Source organism: Brachionichthys hirsutus, chromosome 11 (assembly GCF_040956055.1).
Source record: "Brachionichthys hirsutus isolate HB-005 chromosome 11, CSIRO-AGI_Bhir_v1, whole genome shotgun sequence".
Classification (NCBI taxonomy): Eukaryota; Metazoa; Chordata; class Actinopteri; order Lophiiformes; family Brachionichthyidae; genus Brachionichthys; species Brachionichthys hirsutus.
The window spans coordinates 5,453,118-5,475,569 of NC_090907.1; the positions used below are offsets into that span (position 1 = coordinate 5,453,118).

General features: G+C 40.2%; 2 protein-coding genes across 3 annotated transcripts; one reads left to right on the plus strand and one right to left on the minus strand.

Moving 5' to 3' along the window:
• Positions 1-12,218: 12,218 nt before the first annotated feature.
• si:dkey-202l22.3 (7 transmembrane receptor domain-containing protein) lies at positions 12,219-15,483 on the plus strand. Its single transcript, XM_068745137.1, has 3 exons — positions 12,219-12,669; positions 12,781-13,178; positions 14,236-15,483. Exons 1-3 carry the CDS (start codon positions 12,219-12,221, stop codon positions 14,461-14,463), a joined length of 1,077 nt encoding a protein of 358 aa, XP_068601238.1. The 3' UTR covers positions 14,464-15,483.
• Positions 14,445-21,856, minus strand: gpr184 (G protein-coupled receptor 184). Of its 2 annotated transcripts, none has more exons than XR_011105700.1 (2): positions 21,625-21,856; positions 14,445-14,509 (listed from the first exon to the last, which is right to left on the minus strand). XR_011105700.1 is itself a non-coding variant. In XM_068745138.1 (2 exons), the coding sequence occupies exon 2, from the start codon at positions 19,464-19,466 to the stop codon at positions 18,435-18,437; it is 1,032 nt and encodes a 343-aa protein (XP_068601239.1). In that variant the 5' UTR covers positions 19,467-19,509; positions 21,625-21,856; the 3' UTR covers positions 17,644-18,434. The 2 variants fall into 2 exon arrangements, 1 of the variants encoding a protein (XP_068601239.1); XM_068745138.1 differs by lacking the exon at positions 14,445-14,509 and adding an exon at positions 17,644-19,509.
• Between the last annotated feature and the right edge of the window lie 596 nt (positions 21,857-22,452).

The window sequence follows — 22,452 nt, forward strand, 5'->3', positions numbered from 1 at the left end:
GTTTTTACAAGTATTCAAATCAGACGTATTAAATTACTGCATGTTATTGTTTATTTAATATATATATTGGCTAATCCAGGATCTGCTCTTTTATTTTAACACTTGAATGGATGTATAATTGCATATACAATATCTGTTCACATGTTGCCCCCCGCCTCCCTCTACTTGCTGTTCTTGTGTTTCTTTTGTTGCAACTTCCTGAAATGCGACTGGATGGTGGCGGCGGCCTTCTCAACTTCAACGGGGCTCAGTGGAGGAACAGGAATGGCGTTGCATGTGCCATTACCGGCATTGGAGTCTGAGCACGACAGGAAACAGGGTATAGCCAGGCTGGCAGATGCAATAGCCTTGGAGACGTAGTCTGCAGCAATGATTAAGTTCAAACACACGGTGCACAGATTAGCCTTGAGACAAGTGGGCTATTTTTTCGTTTGGATTTGATGCTTGATTTTAATAAAAAATTTCCTGGTCGCTCTTAAAATCAGGATTATTGTGGCAGAAAAATATATGCTTACATGAATTATAAAACTTACTCTTTCTATACACCCCTATGCTGTTTCTCCGGAGCCCATCAAACTGTAAGCAAAACAACACAGCTGTGTCAAATACATAAAACATATTTCACAAATCAGGTATGACAGTTATCAAAGACAAAATCGTATTCAGGAGATAAACTGTTAACTAATTGTTCTCATGCCACGACAAGAACAAACGAGACACGCCAGCAGCTTGTCACACGGGTGCTCTTCTTCTGCTACTCAAAATGTGCAGTCGCCTTCGAATGAATGTGTAATGTACCTGTGTGTGTGTGTGCGTGTGCGTGTGTGTATCTCCTTTAATACTGGGGTGATGATCTCAAACACAAATCTCCTTGATTGGGATTACAGCTCAGGCATGCGGCCTGCAGGGGACCTGCTTCCTGTCAGTTTGGCTGCGTGTCTTATTTCACTCCCACACAGCAGCTCCATGGCATTTAAGCTCCCAAATAACAGTTCTTTGTCCAGCGACTGTTCTCTCATCTGAATGTCACTTTATTTTATTGCTTTTTTAGGTCAGTGTTTCTTTAATTTTGTACATATGAAATAGTCTGGATTCTCAAGCCACATTTAAATCTAAAATAATCTAAATCTATTTTTATTTTACCTCCTTATTTACTTTACTTTTATTTAAATTAAATTAATCAAAGTACCCAAGCTGGTGAACATTTTTGGGTTTGCACTTTGAAATTCCAAACAAGTAATAACATTATAGTGTGTATATATTCAATAGTTTTATAGATTCTTAATAATTATTAAAAGAGTTACAGTCATATAATATACTTATCTGTTATTATTTTTCTTCACTAATGTAAGAGGAATTTTGTTAAGGTTCTTCATTTTTACTTTTTCCTATACATATCAGGAAAAAAAACTAATAACATTATATTTTTTTATTTTATTACACCAATTGCTGGAGCTGTTTGAGTCACCAAAACATACATCATAATCCTTTCATTTCCTTTGAGACACATAAGCAAAGAGTCAATCTTGACTGCTGAAAGTTTGACCTGGCTCGGGATCAGGATACTGAAAACAGGGATGAAAAGGCAAATGAATGAATAAATATTCAACTGGCATTTACCACTGTAAGGCTAAATCTACATTTCTAAAAGGGTTACTCTAATGCAATCCTCAGAATCTCATGTCCATGAAAAATGTTACCGTGGCAGCAACTCAATATCCAGAAGAAAGGATGTCCTCAGAGCAGAACAGAATATGTGTGTAAAACTAACCTTGTCTGCTTTGCTGCTCTTCCTGCTGTTAGACACTGAGAGAACCTGCCAGGGCAAAAGCTGGGAAACCATGTACGGGGCAGGATCCTGTTGGCGGCCGAACTGCATCCCTATCTGAACGAGAAAAGATTAAGGATTAAAGGTTAAGGATGCTAACAAGAGGCTCAAGGGTGACACAGAAGTTAATTCAAAGCCATCATATTTAAATATCTCTGACTTCTATGTGGTTTATATGCGTAACAAACATTTTCATACAGGTTGGTCAAAGATTTCGGATCGAACTCTGCTAAATATGCAATGCTTAAACTGTCTATTGGGGATCTGGTAGAAGAAAAAAATTTGATTCTATATATGGCATAATTACTCAATGAGAAAGATTCTGCATATTGACGCTTTGATTAATCTTCATAATAACTATATTCAGATATGCTCACTATCTGACGCTGACCTTCTGATTTATCAATACGTTTTTCACATTTTCATGTTGTTTACTGTAAATAAACCCGACTTATACTGAACACAACCTAATGGGTGAGAAAACTACAATATTATGGTTTCAGCAAAAAACAAAAATAATGCGAATCATCAGGGTCTATATTCAAAATGTAAATGTTTGCAAACATCAAACATACCACAGGCATGATGGAAATCAATAAAAGATACGAGCCTAACACAAGTGGTACATTTAAAAATTTAATAACCAGAAATAATCACCTTCTATTCTACTCTTTTTTTTTCCCATACATGCTTCTAATCATCTTACCGACTCTACAACTCTGACCATGACATACATGGCCGTTAGCATGGAGACCAACATCTTAACCGTAACTTAATTTCACTAGTGTCTCTGTTGAGCCTCAGTGTGTTCTTCGGTTTCCAATGACTATCCTCGACAGCGTGGCAGGAAAGATAAGTCCATGCAAGAACAGGTCAGAGCAATCAGGAAAAGCAATGAAGAGCTGCAGCAGAATGGCACTTGAACGATGTTGAATATGTCCAGTCACACAAGTTTCTCTGCCACGCACTTATCAGACATGCAAGCAGACTCTCCATTCTCACAGTCTCTGACACACGAGGGTAAGACTGTTAAACAGCTTTGCAGGACAGAAATAGAGAAGCCGTAATCCTTTTCCCCTGCATAACACTTATCCTCCAAGCTTGCCTCCGCCTCTTCAGGATTGAGACAAATCAGGTTGTGTTCAAACATTTGGGATTAAAAAGTGACATCATTCACAAAGTTATTATGAGTTTTACAAATAAAAGGAAGCTTACTGGGAAGCAGGCACCAACCGCAGGAAACCCAGGAGCTTACAGACAGCTGTACGGCAAGATTTAACTACCAACTCCAATTACCATTTATTCAACCACCATCCATTTGAAATGGTCCGTCTAAAGTTTAGCCATTTCTTTTTTTTTTTTTAGTCTCTGTTAATATCTATCTTATGAAGCTACAATTAAAAGTAAAAAGCTGCATCTGGTCACAGAAGTTTTAGCCAATCACGCCACATGCTGTATATCTAACTGTCCCTTTGTCTCTTCCATGGCTGATAATTCTTCCCTCCTGCTTGAACAAGCAGTTTCTCATCAGTTCATCATCATTATGAGACTTCATGCAGTTAGTTTGAGAAGGAGAGCGGCCGCACCGTTAAAGATAAGTGCAATCCAATTGGCCCTAGGCAGAGCGGCCCTATCCTCGACCGTCTGGTAATAACGTTTTCACATGATATCAGACATTCAAAAAACTGAACTTGTCCACTGTATAATAGCAATTTAATGTATTCTATTTTTTATGGAAATAATAATGGACATTTGTAGATATTTGGCTTTTCATTGTGTGTGCAAATGTGTTTCTTTGTTTGTGTGTGTGTGTGCATGTTTGTTTCTTTGTTTTACATGCATATGTGTAAAAATAATTATTTTGTCCTTTTTAATTTAACATAATACATTTGTATTACATTACATACATACATAATCACAAATGAAATATTTTGCATGCCAAATATATTCCATACATAAACTATATATTCTATTTAATAATGCATGAAAAAATATAACTTGTTCATTAAATTTGATTTTAAAGACATTTATTAATAATTACTAAATAAATACAAGGACCAGACATCAACAATGATTTTTCGTATGACAACAGTCAAAGTTTAGAGAAACAAGGAAGCTGCTGAGTGATTAAATATATTTGTACTCATTCTTCTGAATATATATTATTGCAATACATGTAAAATGTAATACATGTAATGTGCATTTGTGAAGTTGATTGTTAGCTTTGGAAAATTCAAACAAAAAAGTCATGCAAAATATGATTTTATGTGAGCTCGTGGTTTAATCTTATATTCATAGACATTGCATTATTTATGTATTTTAGATAATATACAGCAGATAAATAACTGGACAGAGAACAAGAGAGGCAGGAAAAATCTGAAAAAGTATTCCAGACCATATATGAATTAATATTACTTTTTACCTAATTATTATTAGTTCAAGTTCAAGTTGAGTTTATTTGTCACATTCATATGCAGGTGGAATGCTTTCAAGGTTGTGTAGCACCCATAATAATAATAATAATAAGCCTGCACAGCACGACTGTGCTGCGCTGCCCTTTGTCTGCAAGTGGCATTTACAGGTTCCCAGCCAGCGACCAGAGGAGGGAAAACTATTCAAATGAATAAGAGAGACACTCCACCTGATTTAGAATGTCTGTCAAGCTTTCTTAGAGGCTGAGCAGCAAAAAGACGAGTGTGTCTGTAAATTTAATTCTGCTTTTCCACATTCCTGAATATCCTATGTTGATAATTAAACCATTAATGACCAAATACTGACCATTAAATTAAATTAAACAGAAATATGTATATGAATTATTGTCAAAACCATGCTTTTCCTTGACTGTGGATCTATTTTATTTTGTTTTATATTTTTTAATCTGGATATAAATTCTTGTCCTTCACAGATGAAATCCGTTTGAATGACTCAGCTACATTCTAGTGGGAGTGCGATGTCTCCACCCCTCTCTGAATACTGCAAATATATTGCACACTACAGATTCATATTCCAATCTTCCTCATCCACATAACCAACACTGCAAGCATTTTCTTTTTAATTGTCATGAAATCCCTCTTTTGTGTAGTTTTGTTCAGAGATAAACAAACAGATGTGCTGGCAGAGCTGATAAAAACCTGCCAGCCAAGAGGGATGTGCTTGGATAAGAACATGGACCTTGCTTTACCCATTATCAATAATTGGGTCTTTAAATGTAAATGGGGATGTTAATGGCATTATTACATGTCTGATTAAAGAGGAAGCGACTATTTCGTTGAGGGATTTTAGTCTGAGGAACTAAAAACATGCAATGCTGATTCTGGTGCAAATTTGACATCACCACCAGTTTGATGTTCACCGAGCAAAGAGTACCCTTGACAGTGGGGGGGGGCTCCCAGATGACAAAGACATAGTGTTTCTTGTAAAAAACAACAACTTTGGCCTCCCTTTAATCTAAACAATAGCTCATTTGTCTTTTGGATAGAGAGCTGAAACCCCAGTGAGGTCTCTTCTTTCTTTTCTGGCATGCAGCAGATGGCAGTAGACGCATCTGCAGAGGATACATCTACCGGTACTATCTATACTAGGGCAGCCGATAAAACAGCCCACGGCAATATCAAATTAATTGCATGATGTATTGGCTCTCCAAATAAAACAGACTCTGCATTTTTAATATTTTCTCATCTTCATCCCTACACATATTTTGACAAGAAAATGGTTGAGTTACTCCATGACATACGTCATCGCTAAGTACAAGGCTCAATACAAGTTAAACCATTGTTCACCTGAACGATTTAATAATAAGTGAAAACTGGAGTATGTATCATAGTGAGGAGTCATTTTCAGCAGATTTGTGACATTTTAAGTCCATCAGAAGGGCTTTGGCACTGTTAGAGGGAGATTTCATGAGAACCTCTGAATAGCAGCCTGATGGTTGAAAGAGGCTTTTAGGAATTTCTGCAGCTTCTGCTCAAACAAATGGTAACAGGACAACTCTTTATACTGTCAGAGAGCGAGAGAGAGACAGGGAGAGAGAGAGATGAGGAGAGGAGAGATGAGGAGAGGAGAGGAGTTGTATTACACTAATTACAGTATTCACTCCAGCATCACTACGAGACACCACTGAGAAATAATTGGTTGCAATAATAGCTCACCAAAATGAGTGTTGAACTCAAGGTCCAGATATGAACAGCGCCAACTTTTAGGGCTGTGACCATTTACCTTACATTACCTTACATTTAATTATTCCATACATATGGTGATTTCACGCGTCCAGATTGTAGCAGTAAGACTGGACTGAAGGTTGTTATGTTCCGAGGAATGAGGTCCTGGAACTCTCTGCCTATAAACAATTCAAAAATTATTACAAGCATGATTGTTTTTAAAAAGACTCTCTGGACATATTGCAACAGAATAAAATGGATGTTGTATTTTGCCTTTTTATGTTTTGCAATCATGTTTTGATTCTTGCTGTCCAGATAATGGTAGCAAATGCTCCTCTTACCATTATCGGCTGTTACATGCCTCCTTCAGCCACAACTGAATCCATCACTAGCCTGTCTGATTTATTGTCTAATTAAAGAACTTGTGAATTGATCTTAATTGGTGACTTAAACTTGGATTGGCTGAATGACAAATCTGAATCATTTAAGAAGGTTTGTGACGCTATGAACCTTTCCCAGCTTATCGACAGCGCTAGCAGAATAAACTCTGCTAAAGCTGGCAATGATACTCTAATTGACATCATCTTAACTAATGCTGCACATAAATATGTGCCAATTGGTATGACATTCATGACCATTGCACCATTGCATGCATTAGGAGCACCAAGCTGCCCAAATCCAAGGGTTTGTTTGTAGTTGGGCGCTGTTTTAAACACTTTTCTGAGCAGGCCTTCCTCCATGATTTAGCTGGAGTACAATGGCAGCAAATTACTTTGATTCCCTGTGTTGATGATGCTGTTGCCTTTTTTCAACATCATTTCCTTCTTGCTGTGAACAAGCATTCTGGTAGCTCTTATAACATCACCATAGCAACACAACAGCAACGCAACTGCAACAAAAATGTATTAAATAATTCATTACAAATAAGAAATGCAAATTCCAACCTGTGGAATAATTTTGTATTATTTGTAACAATGATATGAATACTATGTGCATAAATGTTCATTTGACAGAAAACAATCTCAGTTTGATATTTAATGTTCATCAAACCTGCGGTACGTTAATCGTGTATAAGCAAAGTCTTCAAAAAAACATTTCATGGTGGTTGGAAGGCTGGCACGTTTTTTTCTTTACCAATCAAACAAGCAAAAGTCCCGTCTCAAAAAATGTATTTTTATTGGCAAGCATTTAAAATTTACACTAAAGACTGATTTCTTTAAGATTGTAATCAGATTCAAACAACACAGTCCAAATACACATCAGATCAAACCATGATTGCATGAAAAAATATTCAAACCGGAGGAACTTGCTTTATTACCATTTCAGTTTACGAGCTAGCAGGTACCTACATTTTCCAACGTTAATATAATCGGGTTTCTTATATGTTGTTGTTTTTCAGATTTCTTGTTGTGTTTTGATATTTACTGAGTTGTCAAAGTAATTCCCTCTACACTGCTGTGCATTTTAATTTGTTGTTGTGTTCTCCTTTTTGTGATTTCTATTTCAGGCTGCAGAAAGCAGCTCCCTGCTGTGATTGAAAACTCGTTTTTAGACCACAACATGGGTCGCCACAATTTGATTTATTGCACACAGGGAGTGTTGCAATTTTTCACCAGGGATGTGTTTGCCTTGTGTAAAAAGAAAAGCATATTAACTCAGTACAAATTCATAGATTGTGATCATAATTCACTGCAGGTTCATTGCTACGGGTGATGCCTTTCACAACATCCCAATGTTGTGACATCGGTGCATTGTTAACCTAAAAACATTCATTAAAATTGCTTAATTAAAGATCTGACGATTTCCCCCAATGTGCATCTGAATGACTTCGGAAAAGATGTATGGTCGCTGCAGCGCTGGCTGTTCTGACAAATATTTGGCTTCACAGCTTAAAAATTGCAGCTGCACTTAGACATGCAAAGAAATTTGACTAAAAGTCACGTAGTCACACACCCACTTTCACACATTCTCAAACCTACTGGGGGAAAAAAAATACAATCATCTAATTTTACTGACAGCTGTGGAAAACAGATAAATATATGTACAGCAGTCTGAGATCTTACTCATCAGTAGACGGAAAAAAGAATCATAATTAATATAATATCAGCGGATGGACTTTGATCGTAGCTGCTGCTGCCACTGTGTCACCAGGGCTTCTTTGAGAGGGTGCTACATTACAGGAGGCAAAGGAAGGATAATTTACATTAAAAAGCGCTGCCTGCTGTGAATACATGTCACCATTTGTGCAAACATGTGCTTTTAAGTGTGCTGTGTAGATTGTGTGGTAAATCAAAGCGTTCAGGATAAGTAGATGCATTTATGTTCTACTTAACTTGTCTGCGGTGTGTCTGCAACTCAGTAATTAGTTTGTTGATGCAGCTACAATATTTTTGTTCGTGCATTTGCATGATCCTCCTCAACCCGGAGCCAAAATGGCAAAAAAAAATGATTTGCTAATTTGTGGGAGAGTCTGCAAGCAAACAAGCAAGGCTTCCATGCAAATAGAACACGCTGTGTCTCCGCAGTGCTGCTCCAGGGGTCTTCGCTGTGTGTGTAGGTGTGTGTGTGTCTGTGTGTGTGTGAAATAGGTGGGAGGCAGTCTTATTTTCAAGGATTTGAGGGAGAGAGGTTGAGTTTGAATTCCTTTTTTTCTCCCTCCCCCCCATTGTCACTCTCACTCGGCGCTGAGTGAAGCACCATCATCTCTCTGCCTGACTCATTGCTGTGGTCGTGAATATAAGGTGAAGTGAAGCATTCAAAGTAGAGATTTAAGATCCACAGCTGGAAGGAAAGCGAGTTGAGGGAAAATGCAACAATGAAAGAAGAATAAAAGAAACTGATTTGCTGAGACCAAGACGGAACAAGCAGGGATACCCTCTGTGTCTCCAGTTTTAAGCATCCGTCAGGTAAGAGACTGGCTAATTCACTGCATGCATTTACATTCACACTTCACACACATTTACATTTTATATCGCGGTTTTTCCTCTTTACATTTGGTTTCATGCTTATAATTGGCCATTTGTAATTTAATATATAATATAAATTACAAATTGCCTGTTGTATTTGTGATCATTTACTATTCAAAGTTACCGATTGGCAAATATTACTTTGTACAAATGACATCTTCTAATCAGCATAATGGGGGATTGAAATAAATGTAGCGTCTGACAAAAAATGAAATTAATGTCGGCACCAATGCATCACAGTAAAAAAAAAAAAGCAGAAGATAGCCGAAGTAGTATAAATGCCAAATAGCTGCGTATATCTTGAAAAATCACAGTTCTCAAAGGAGCATCAGCTCAGCAGTGCTGCAGAGAGGCGAAGACGCAGCAGGTGCCTGCTATTATATGAAAACAAAGAATCAGCTTTTATCAATTTTAAACCCTAATGTTTGTTATTCTGTCTGTGAATGTTTCATATTAACTGTTTGCTGGAAAATCTTGAAATGACAAACTGCGATTATTGAATTATTTGAAATGCGCATAAACATAATCAGAGCAGCTTCTCCGACATATTGCGGGTACTTATATGTGCTATCCCACATTTAAACCTATTTTCCAAATGGGAAACAGGTGGGTGGGACAAGTAGCAGAATAGGAAACAGACGTGCTCCTTTTTATTATTTTTATGGTTGTCTTCAAATATTCTTCTTCTTCTTAACAAAGCACAAATCATTTAAACAGCTTTTAGGAAATGTCCTGCAAACAACACACAAAGGCATCAAAAACACAGACATGCTCCATATATGTGCAACTAAATACAGAAACATTCCGAAACAGCGAACATGGTCAAACACACTTGTGGCTCTGATTTTAGAAACATATGGATTTCTATTCATGCACAGAGCATAGCAACAGACAGTCTGCTATGTAAACATAAAGACAAACGGTGATGATGATGATGATGATGATGATTAATATATTTATTAGATGCAAAGACTAGGTGTGTGATAATTGTCTGCAGCACAGTTCTGTTGGAATCACTTCCACATCCTCTCTGTCTGTTTTTGTTGTGCTGCTGTGTCTTGATTTACAATGGGTTCCTCTATCTGGTGTCTCCAGGCTATGCATTTGTGGAGGGTATCCAAAATAATGTCTGTCATTATACACAGCTTATTTCTTCTAGCTTTCAAACTAATACAATGAAACAGCCCAAAACCCTTTGCCCGAATTTTTTCCTCAGTGCACTTTATTTTCACGTCCAAATTTGTGATTGTTCCTTGGCAGAAATTGTGGGTGTTACTTCAACCAGCCAATCCTGTTAGACTGGCTTTGACTTTTGGAGAAAGGGTCAGCATCAAATAATAGCATTCAGCCAGGCGCAGATTATCAGCCCTGAAGTTTAACAAAAAACACCAACATTTCAGACACTCACATTAAAACCAGGACCAGCCTGGACTTTTCAATTCTTTCAAAACGACCAATGCACCTCAATATGCCCCCCCCCCCCCCAAAAAGGCAACATGGGGTTTTGCTGAGTGAGCATCTACTGTATAGCCAAATGAGTCACAAATCAGTTCACACGTGGATGATTCCCTCTCCACAAGCATGTGCCTTGTGCCATTCAGAATCACTGCCCCAAATTGGTTCCGTCTCTTGGCTGCTTCAGCAGTCCGGGCCTTTAAAGTACACGCACCTTTCATCTTAGACAATTTTATGCATGTTACCGTTTCCCCTGCCAGCAAATATGCAACTGCCAGCAAGGTAGAAGTTGTTTTTAACCTCGCAATATTTTAAGTGACATTGTGTAACAGATGCATTGAGCTGCGTTTGTGTACTTTGAGCCTGAAACCACCTAAAGACAGCTGGATTTAAGTCAAGCCCAACCATAAGCAAGTCTAACAGGTGCTTAGGGGTCCCACGCCGACCAAGGGGTCCTGGGGTTGACTATGCAATTAGTGGAAAGTGAAATATTGAGGTAAGAGAGACAAAGAGGTACATATGTAGTCAAAATGATTTATGGCTTTGACCTTTGTTTGACCGTTTGTTGAACTTGAATAGAAGTAAATTCATGATTTCATGTGAGGATTAGAATGTAGGTTGGTAAATAGGGAGCTTTCCCTTCCACCTCTGCTCCTTCTTCTTGAATCTCCTCCTTGCTTTAGTATCTCTCTCTGCTGACATGTCTGGGAAAGTGACGGGTTGTGGATGTGCTTGAGTGAGTCACTGTCTAAGGGGGTCTAAGTTGTTTCAGGGAGCTGGCACCATTCAGAGAAATCAAAGAGATTTCTTTGAATTCTCTGAATGGCGCTTTCGGCTTTTTTACATTACCTACCAGTCTGTTTGTATTTGAATTATATTTTGAATTAAACATCTAATGGCATCTAAAATCCTCTGTTACCTTGGGATGTCTTGTGTATTTATTTGTAGCAGGGTTGCTAATATAATATTTTTAACCTCAGACTTTTGCTTTTTGCTACAGTATAACAAAAATCTACAAAGGTTTCAGAAAAACACGTTTACAGATACAAATCCTGCACGAGCGTTATCATCCACTGTCTGAGCAGCTTTGCTTGCTCTCCTCACTATAGAAGAAATGCCCATTCTTTTTATGAAACTCAGCTTTTCTTTTTTGCAAGTGGTGGATGAAACACCAGTATCAATATTTATGTCACAGACTTGCAACCAAGGTCAAATTCTAGCTGAAACTGTGCCAATTCAGTGAGGCATCAAATGAGAAATGTCACAAAGTTACTGAGTTAGACCAAAAATGATGCATTCTAGGGGGGTGTTTTCATGGTAAACTTGTGTTCTCATCAGGTCTTCTTTTAGGTCTAATGATACATATAGATTAACACATTTTAAATTATCACTCACTGAAATTTAAACTGCTGTTACAGCGTTCTGATGCCAACCACCTTAAAAAACCTGCATTTGAAAACATTCACCTTTGACACCAGTTTCTCTGTTAAACAGTTAATTAATCTGTGGTGTATCTGCCTAATTCTCAAGGTGAACAACAATAAGACCTTTTTTTTACTGTTCCTGAACAAGAAAAGAAAAGATGGAGTGAAACTGTGAACAGCGATGAATAAAAATGTTCACTGACACAACTTACATCTCAGGAAATGTAAGTGGCATGTAGATCAGTGAATTCCCAATGGAACAGGAAATGCTTTTTTTTAATCCATGTGCTCACAAAGGAATTTCAAATACTAGCTGATTTTATTTGTATTCCTGCAGTGTGTTGACTAATTGGTGATCATGCTTTCATCTAGGTTGGCCTCTAGAGACATGGATGTCACCATGGATGTGACCAATAACACCAGTCGGGAAACTGGACTAGACAGACTTGATGGTCGTCAAAGCCAAGGACTAAATTACAGCGACCCCCTGGATATGTTTGTCGGACTGGAGCTTCTTCTGCGTTTCAAGTGCCTCTTTGTGCCGCTCTACTCCCTCATAGTGGTTGTGGCAGGGGTTGGGAACTCCTTCCTGCTGGCTTGTATCATGGCAGACAAGAAGCTCCACAACGCCACCAACTTCTTCATTGGTAACCTAGCAGCTGGGGACCTGCTGATGTGTTTGAGTTGTGTTCCGCTGACAGTGTCCTATGCCTTCGACAGCCATGGCTGGGCTTTTGGGCGACCCCTCTGTCACCTAGTCCCCTTGGTACAATGTGCCACCGTGTTTGCATCGGTGCTTTCTCTCACTGCCATCGCCGTGGATCGCTACATTGTTGTAGGTAAGATTTTTTATTTTTTTCCTGATGGCACGTCTCTCTTAAACCCACTATTTTAATGAACAGAATTTTAAAATGATCACAATATGGTGCCATTATTTTCCCTTGTCTCAGCCCACCCAATACGGAGGAGGATCTCTGTGTGGGGTTGTGGTATGGTGGCACTGGGCATCTGGCTTTTATCTCTGGCCTTGGCTGCACCGCCATCTCTCTACACACGCTTCGTCGACCTGCGACCCAGTGGCATTGACCTGGTTGTGTGTGAGGAATTCTGGCCCAGCAGTGGCAGTCTAAGGCTGCTCTATTCCTGCTTCATTCTCATAGCCTCCTATATGATGCCGCTGCTGTCTGTCAGCATATCCTACTGCGCCATCTCAATCAGTCTGAAACGGTATTCGATACCGGGGGAGCCATCCAACGGCCAGCAGCTCTGGAGCCAAAAGAGGAAAAGGACCTTCTCCCTCCTGGTGGCCTCAGTGCTGGCCTTTGCGCTGTGTTGGCTACCCCTGCAGGCGAGTTTACCATCGATCCACATTGGTGCATACAAACCAGAAGCCTCAGAATGAACCACAGGGTTTGTTCCGTGAACCGGGACTGGGGAGCTGCCCTTGGGAGGGAGATCTCAATCTGTGTATCTGATAATTACAAAACTGATTGAGTAGTGACCTCATAAGAAAAGGTGGAGCTTTAATCATACATGACAGGATTTAGCTTCATGCATTATTAACAGCAGGTCATCATCATGTGCCAAAAAAACTTCATTACCACCACAATGAGCCATGTAAAATCATGGCAGGTTAGAATTTCATCATCGTATTAATGGGAGAAGACAACAGAACACTTTTGTTGTACCACTAATCGACTACATAGAAGGGGATTGCCTGATGTGTTTAAGGGGTGCTTTACTGGGGAAATGAGCCTCGCCCATAGCAAGCTGGGCGAGGCTCCAGCAACTGCCGTGACCCGCAAAGTGGAAAAAGCGGAAGAAAATGAATGAATGAACACGTTTCCTGATTGTTTCATGCAAAGTGCATACAGGTTCAAGAGTTCCAAATAGTATTCTATTTGTACTTTACAGATTTATTGTAATTAAATTTACCCAGGAAACCCTAACTACTATACATTTTATATGTGCACTATAAAATAAGGCCGGGGGCAGAAGTGCATTAGAACTGCATCGTTAAAAAAAACAGCTTTGGAGAAAACGGTCTTTCTTCTCACTTAATTTATTATTTCACTTAACATATTCTAATTATGTTACATTTTCAGTTCTGTGTTCAATGATTAAAAGATGATGGTTGTTCTTCAATTATCATTAGTAAAATATGCAGTAAAGCATATTGGAGAGCATCACTGCCTTGGAAATAATGAACTGGTATCCTTCAGGTCTGAGTCAGAGGCACTCAGGACAGGAATAGCAAATCATATCATCCATAGCTCCACCTTCTCCACCAAATATGGCCATTAATGGCTTGGAACTCCAGAAACATATACCCCAAACCATGGTGTTTGGCATCGTGGTGTGTTTGCAATAAGATGTAAAATAAGTATTTCCATCTCGCTGTGCAGGTGCTGAATCTGTTGCTGGACCTGGACCCGGACTTCCTCATCATAGACAAGCGCTATGTCAACATCTTACAAATCTGCTGCCATTTAGTGGCTATGAGCTCTGCGTGTTGCAACCCCTTCATCTACGCTTCACTGCACAGCAAGGTGCGCATGCACCTGAGAGGCTACCTCTGTCCTTGTCAGCCCAGCCAGAGGGACGTGATGGAGAGAGCGACGTCCAGGATTTAATGTCTGATCACACCTCACCTGCCCCCCCAGGCACCATGGTTAATATCTAAGAGTCCCAAGAGAAAACAAGTCAACTACTCAACATTCATTTCTCAGAGTATTTCATGCATTTTGCATCATTTTGCACTCGTCCAATTCGTTTTTGTTACCAGAGACAGATCAGGCTTCAGTTTTAGCTAAATGATGAAACAGACTAAGCCATCCATCGGGATCTCAATTGATTTTATTTTATTTTTTTGACTTTTTTATTTTACTGATGTGGGCAGCTTTGGCATAAACAGACCCTCAGGCTGAAGGGTTCTGTCGTGAACGTATGCCGGAGGCTGTTGCCAGGAATGACTACAATGGTTGCAGGACATTAACGAGTAAATGGTCAACTAATGAACAAGTTCCCCCGAGGATGATTTTAGTTTACTTTATTTTTCCCTGCTTCTAGATGTCTGCTCAAAACTCTTACTGTTAATATATAGCATGCTTCTTATATTACACAAAACTTCTATTATATTAGATCATTTAAGGTGATATTTACATTTCCCACTATTTTGATGGTTTAGTTTTCATCATTTGACTCACACATTTATGTAACATCTGTGCATGTAATACATGTTTGTGCACACATGCTGTACGTATGTTAATATAATCAAATGATAATATAAAAAAGGCTAAGAATTTTAGAGATCACAAAAGTAATGGGGAGAAAAGCAAAACGTCAGTCCGGCGTCCTACATTGCATTCACAAACCTCAGAGGGTTAAGCACTGAAGTCTAGAGTTTCTCAGATTTAAAAACATGTACTGGAGATCATAAAAAAAAATATGCTTTCTACTATTTAATGAAAGACATTGTGACAATGCATTAGACGCAGTCAAGTATGTGTGAAGAGCAGACAGCAAACTCACTTAGTACAAAAGAAACAAAACACTATTTCTGAAGTCAGCCAAAGTGACAGAGACAAAAAGAAAAAAAACTAAGTGTAGCTATAATGAAAGCTGATGAGCTGAAGCACCCCTCTATCCTAACAATCAGATGTGCTGTCTGCTCAGCACATTGCCCTGATTCTTCTCTTTCAGGGAGCCTTGAGTCCACAGTTAAAGCTCAAGTAATCTGATTTGAAGGAAAGTACTGTATATGTCATATATTACAGTGAATGGTTGGTCACTGTAATAAAAAGGCTTTTCGGAATCCAGAAAGGACAGCAGGAGAAGGTTATGTGGTATGTAAAATAAAAACTGATACATGAGATTACTGTCATGAGTATGTTACTAAAGTATCAGAGTAAAAAAAAAAATACTGTAAATATGAAGAAGGCCAGCTCATTCTATCTAAAACTGAACTACAAATATGATATCTACATATTCAGAAAAACAAAAATCCATGTAGTTTTTGTCACTATAAATGGATGAGGGTGACCGGTCAAATACCTGGCACTGATAATCTGCATAATCTTGTACTTAATGTTAAATGTGATGCACAGCAGAATCAAATGAACACTGCATGTATTTCAATTGGATAAGTGTAACAAAAAAAAAACCTGTTGATTTCTTGTTAGTTTCTGTCAGTCAAATAAAGTGTTGGATTTTTTTTTATTGTCTTTATGCTTTTATTCCTTCATTCATTTTCCTGACCGCATTATCTGAAATCCGGGTCACTGGATTTCTGGAGCCTCTCCCAGCAGTCTACAGGGCGAGAGGCGGGGTACACCCTGGACAAGCCGCCAGTTCATCGCAGGGCAACACAGAGACAGACAATCATTCACACACACACTCACTCACACCTCGAACAATTTAGGGTCACCAGTTCACCTAAGCTGCATATTTCTGGTGGTGGGAAGAAGCCGGGGAAACTCACAACATATGCAAATATAATAAATAAGTGAAAACGGATTAAGATCTTTGAAAACAAAACATTTATGGCCTGTTGAGATAAAGCAATTGAATTTAACTCGGGCATCATTCATGCTGCAGTTCCAGTGTTTTACATACAAATTGAATAAAGTACTGTGAATTATGATAATTGAATATACTCCCTATCGCTTAGCTAATGAAATATTAAATCTAATGAAAACCTAATCGCGGTTCGTGGTCAGGGCATGCATTTGGTTTTATTTTTGATTATTAAGATTTGCTCATTAGAGACTTACAGTAAACAAAGGCAGAGCAGCGGTTTCATTAATATTTATTTCGATAGGTAAGGTGGTCGTCTGCCCGGTGGGGATTTCAGGATACGCCATATGACACCAAACATCTTAGGAAATCTTATAGTGTACAAACCATTAGTCCAGCCTGGCATTATGGGACCAGGAGCAGGAAAAGCAATATCGATTTGTAAGTGAATCTGCTTGCCATCTGCATTAGCTCATTCTGCAGAGAATACGCCTCTAATACCTCGATTCAAATGCCATGCAACAAATCTGGCTTTTTGAAGCGGTACTTCTTCAACCCTGTTGAATTTATAATTAAAAAAATTATTATAATAAATACAGCAAGATTTTGACATCATCTGGAAAGTTGTCTTCATAGAATCTTCATTAATTATATGATATTCATTTAGAATGTTCTCTGTCAACCCTCATCACACCATCACTCCCTACGTTCTCATCTACCCACTTGCTAGATTCATCTATTTTAAAGGTTAAGTAGATTTAGAGATTATAGGATATTGTTTTCCAAACACTAAATCTTCCTTTGTCTCTTTGGGCCGTGTTACTCTGGTGATCAACACTTGTGAAGTTCTGGTGACTTTTTTTACAGATGCAGAATGATTAATGTGACATTTGCTAAACTGAAGTGCGCTTAGTAATCACAACGAAGGAACGTAGCTCCCAGCTATGTGGCTAATTCATTATCCTTTTCAGCCTTTGGACCAGAATAGACATCTATGGCACAACGCAGTCAGATATATCAGGCTTGGTTTACACAGACAACAGTTGGTCTTTGACAACATTGGAATGGAAGCATGGCTCTCACAGTATAGACTCATCATGGGCTGGATTAACATGTCACAAAAGAAAATAATCCATGCATTAATTTTATAATTGCCAGTCAGATTGACTGCTCATCATCTATAGAGTACAGAGCTGGTTGAATAAACGGCGCTCACCTCAGGGTTCATGCTGGTAAATGCAAAGAGCTCAGCTGGCAAAGCATTGACGCTCCCTCAGAAAATATCAATCGATGCGATGCATGACAAAACCATTTTATGAGCAATCCAATACAAAACAGAGCAATAACAACCTAAATGCCGTTGAATCACAGTCCCCCTCTGACTTTATTCCTTCCTGTTGCTCTGTCTGCTGTTTCATATCTTTCTTAGATTCTTCATCCTTCTCCCCCGCTCAAGCCTGTCAACTGTAGATTTCATTTCGTGCAAGTTTATATACACTGTGTGTGTATACACATATATATTAACAACAAATACAACTGTGGGAATAAAAATCCAGTGTGTGTGTGTGTGTGTGTAGAGGGCTCTTGATACACAGCATAAATCTTAGCTGAGTCTATGATCGCCTTTATGTGCTTCCATCTGCAAACATTTCTCCACCAAACAAAACCCGAGCGATTGTTCAAACCACTGGTTTATTTGAATTTACACCAAGTCATATTATTATTATCCGCTTTAGATTTAATGCATCATTTCCTGCACCGGGGTCACAATATCACATTCACAATAACCTTAGATAAATTAGATGTAGAAAAATAAAGCTCTCTTCAACCCCGGCAGAATCCAGCAATGAGCCCAGGATTGTTGCCGTTGAAGAATCAGAACCAGCTCCAGAGTTCTGACATGCATGTCATGCACCAACCTCCCCCCGCAGTGTGCAGGCTGTGATGAGAAGGGGCACTCAAGGGGTTTATCACGGAATGCAAGTAATCTTCCTACTCATTAAATCTGGAAATAAAAGCGTGTTTATGCATTTTTATGCATAATAATATACAATATATTGACGCTTACATGAAAATAGACACAAGCGTTTCACATTAAATCAAATTTCTGATTCCCCCTGTTGAATTTATTCGGAGCACAGTCTGTCTCCGTCTGTGTCCTTCTGTGCCTCCTCCAACACAATCTCGCCTCCTCCTGGACTCCATTACTGACCAGCACATACAGCACAGGGTCGACCACGCAGTTCAGACTGGACAGAGCCAGCGCGCACGAGAAATAAAAGTGCGTCTTCTGTTCAAACTGGCAGTAACTTTTGGTCTCGCTGAGGTAGAAGACCAAGGAGCGAGCGAGGAGAAGGACGTGGTAGGGAGCGAAGCACACAGAGAAAATCCCAATCACGCCATAGGACAGCAGGCGGACCTTCCTCTTGGCCTGAGGACTCAAGCCGGGACTCTGGCCCACTGTGGCCAGCACCCTCCAGTAGCTGAAAGCCAACACCAGCAGGGGCAGCAGGAAGCCGAAGCCCACCCTCAGCATGTTGAACAAGGCGATGGGCGTCTCCATGGGATACGTTTCATAGCAGCGGTCGTTGTTGTGCATGTCATCGTGTGCATCTTTGAGGTTGTCATTGACCAGCACCATGACGTGGAGCGCAGCCACCACGACGTAAACGGTGGCGCACTGCGTCCAGGCGTAGGGCGACTTGAGGCGGGCCTTGAAGCGGAGCGGGAAGGTGACCACCAGGAAGCGGTCCACGGAGATGCAGCAGAGCAGGTAGATGCTGATGTACATGTTGGAGTAGTACAAGAAGCCGGCTACGCTGCAGGAGATGACTCCGAACTGCCAGTTGTGTTCCTGCCGGTAGTAATTGATCCAAAGGGGCATGGTGAAGAGGAAGAGCATGTCGGAGATGGACAGGTTGAGCAGGAAGATGCCCAGAACATTCTGCCGCCGCATCTGCTGCCAGATGGGGCCCAGAGTCAGCACGTTAAAGATCAAGCCGAAGATGAAAGCCAGGATGTAAACAGACATCAGGAAGTCGCTGATGGCGCTGTCGCCGATTTCAACACACTCTGTGTCATTTGCGGTAGATCGGGAAGGTGTGGTTGTGGCATTCACCATTTTTTAAAACTTTTCTTTTTCACTTTGATGATTAGAAATTCACCTGGAAAAACAAACAAGATCTTGTTCGGGTTATTCCATAAAAGTCAACGTCGCTGTGCATATTTCTGTGTTCTCCATTCTATTTCATAGTTTAGTGAGCTCAGCAGACTTTTGCTAGATGAAGTTTCCCCCTCACTGAAGACGCATCTCGTGTTTCCTGATGATAACACGTCGCACCACAGATGACGAGATTGCAAAACTCACTTCATCGGCGCATCGGTCTGTGTGACAAGAAAATGTCACACAGCAATGGGAACATCCTTCATGGGAACAGATCATTGGTTTTACTGTGGACTGGATGAATCAGATGATTCCTACCTGATCACGATACTTTCAATTGATATAGCTATTCATCGACCTGTCTGGAATTTGTGGCGCTAATTGTCAAGTATCGTTTCGGTCTGAGTGACGGGGAAGGGAAGCACAGACTAAATACGCAGAGTGAGTATTTTATTATACTTGACATCCAGTAACAGTATACATTGTCACTCTAGGAAAACTTTAGGAACAAACCAGCGTGCACACACACACACACACACGCACATGCATAGTAATTGATATAAACAATCACCTCAAAAGCATAAGACATCAACAGCAGAGCCAGCCTGCAGCGTGTCTTCCAGACAAGAGGGATTTAAGTGTTTACTCTGTCTTGAGGGATGAGTAATGTGAGCTCCGTCATGCCCTAAATAAATTAATCAATCAGCGCCCTCCCTGATTTAGGATGTAAATGCACAGTCAGTCCCAGCTCATCTCAGATCGGTTGGGGTAATTCCCACCTGCCAGGCAGACACTTCCTAGATATTAGTCTGTGCTTCTTAAAAAATCAAAATGTTCTAAATCTAAAATATAGATGAGCAAAACAATTGGAACAAACATGGGGGAAAAAATCAAAAAAGACTTCCCACAGAGGTCAATGTCATCAGAAGTTGGTTTAAAGTCTCTTCTCTGTGTGGGTCACTTGAATTCCTTCCTGTAAATTCAAACACGGCTGCTATTTTCACTGTAAGTTCACACGAGCCCTCCATCGCTTGGCTTTTATGTCGATTTGATTCTGCATCGTGAAGCCCAGCTCGTGATCCGTGTCACCACAGTCATTCCTGTCATCAGCAGCCGCTCTCCCCGTGCTGTCTTCTATCGTTTAGGCCTGTTCCTGCTGCGTTTAGGGGTCTCAGCAGGAAGCATCTAATGCCATTAATGCCTGACCAGAGCTCGGCCGTCCCGGCAAACTCAATAATGGAGAAGCCATTTAGAGGCGGGCCGTCTTTGGTGAGTGATAATGTTTTGCCTGCAAGGTCGTGTGTCTTCATTGGGGTGTACGTGCAGACCAGTTTTATGTCATGGGGATTGGAGAGACTCTGCTGGAAATCTCGTAAATAGTAAACCTTTTCTGTGATTGCTCATCAGCTGCTGTTTTGTCATCAGTCTGGCTCTGACGAGTCACAAGTGGGTCTTCCCCTCATAAAAAAAGCCTGGGTGAAAAGTTTGCTTTGCTTTAGAAAGGTCTTGACATTTTCCTATGATCAAGTCAAAGCATCGCTCTTTCATCTGATCTTATAATCCCGACCCACTCCACACAGCTTGTCCACACTTCAGCCTGTCTATTCATGTAGTCAAACCAAACTATGTGTTTGTTAACATTACGTTAACCTGAACGCAGCCTGGCTGTTATTACACAGACTAGCGAGGCTTTATAAGAGCAAAACTGCAGCTGTTTCCCTAAAGAGGTGGAAGGCATGTGTCAAAACTCCTCCTCCAAGCAAACCAGTGAAACTAATTCTATTTTATGTTTCAGAGATTGCCTCCCTAATTCCAAAGCGTTGCATCACTCTCCGTCTCTTCCCAGAACATACCTGGGCATTTCCACTATTTCTCCTTTCACTATTTGAAACAATTTCCTGCTGTATCAGTGGTTCTGTCGTGGACACTGCGCAGAATCATCTTCGGTATAGCTTAATTCTATTCGCGGTACTGGCACACGCTTCCGGGGACGTTGTCTTAGTCTTCTAAACATCTCAACAGGGGACGAAAAGGAAAGCAAAGAGAACAGGAACGGAACTATTACCTTATTACCGTACCCCTATCTGGAAGTTTAATCACTAATGAATGACCTCACCTTTGTTTTTGGACAGGGCTTTTTGTAGAGGGCTTTCCAGGAGATGGAGAGTTTCTGACTCATTCCAGAGCAGGTTCGTCCAAATTCAGTCCAGGAGGGTCAAAGGACGAACTCAGGAGAGAGTCCTCATCATGCAGCCGAGCGGCTGCAGTCCCACTTGATACTCTAAATCACAGCTAAGCACAGCAACAACAGAGTGGAAGGCTCTCTCTCTCTCTCTATCCTACTCTCTCTCTTGAACCACAGCCGAAGTGTCAGCACAGTGTGCGGAGAAGGTTCGAGTGAAGTATAAAAGGGGAAGACACACGTAGGCGGGAGGTTGGGTTTCACACGCACGCATGGAGGAAGTGATCGTCACCGGTGGGGAGATACGCTGGACTGCGGTGGAGCAGATGTTACTGTGAAAATGACTCTTCATCACTGTGTGATGTGAACGAAGCATTTCAGGGAAGATGAAACTCTATGGTCAGACAGCAAGATGACATTTCACCAAATGTTAATTCCCTTATTTCAGTCGCACCTTGAATTGAGACTTTTCACAGTTTGTTGTTTTTAGGTTTCTTTTTAGATGAAAAATGTAAATTAGACTCACACTGGATGTATTTTCACTACATTTTGAACCTCTTTCACTTCTTAAAAGAACACTGAAGTTTTTCAGCATCGCCACTGCAGTTATGAAGTAAACTGATTGATGTATATAGAGTAGGTAGAGGACCAGATGCCGGTTTGAACTGTATTAGCTTATCAGATGCAGTCCTTCACTGATAACACTCCTATCAGTGCAACATCCAACGCCCTTCCAATGTTTAGGAAAGGCATCTGCGCCGA

Bases quoted from the DNA above. Each gene is read 5' to 3' on its own strand.
- si:dkey-202l22.3 (XM_068745137.1), top strand. From the start codon at position 12,219: ATGGATGTCACCATGGATGTGACCAATAACACCAGTCGGGAAACTGGA. The intron at 12,670-12,780 runs GTAAGATTTTTT...CCCTTGTCTCAG, and splicing joins GGATCGCTACATTGTTGTAG to CCCACCCAATACGGAGGAGG. The intron at 13,179-14,235 runs GCGAGTTTACCA...CTCGCTGTGCAG, and splicing joins TGTGTTGGCTACCCCTGCAG to GTGCTGAATCTGTTGCTGGA.
- gpr184 (XM_068745138.1), bottom strand. From the start codon at position 19,466: ATGGTGAATGCCACAACCACACCTTCCCGATCTACCGCAAATGACACA.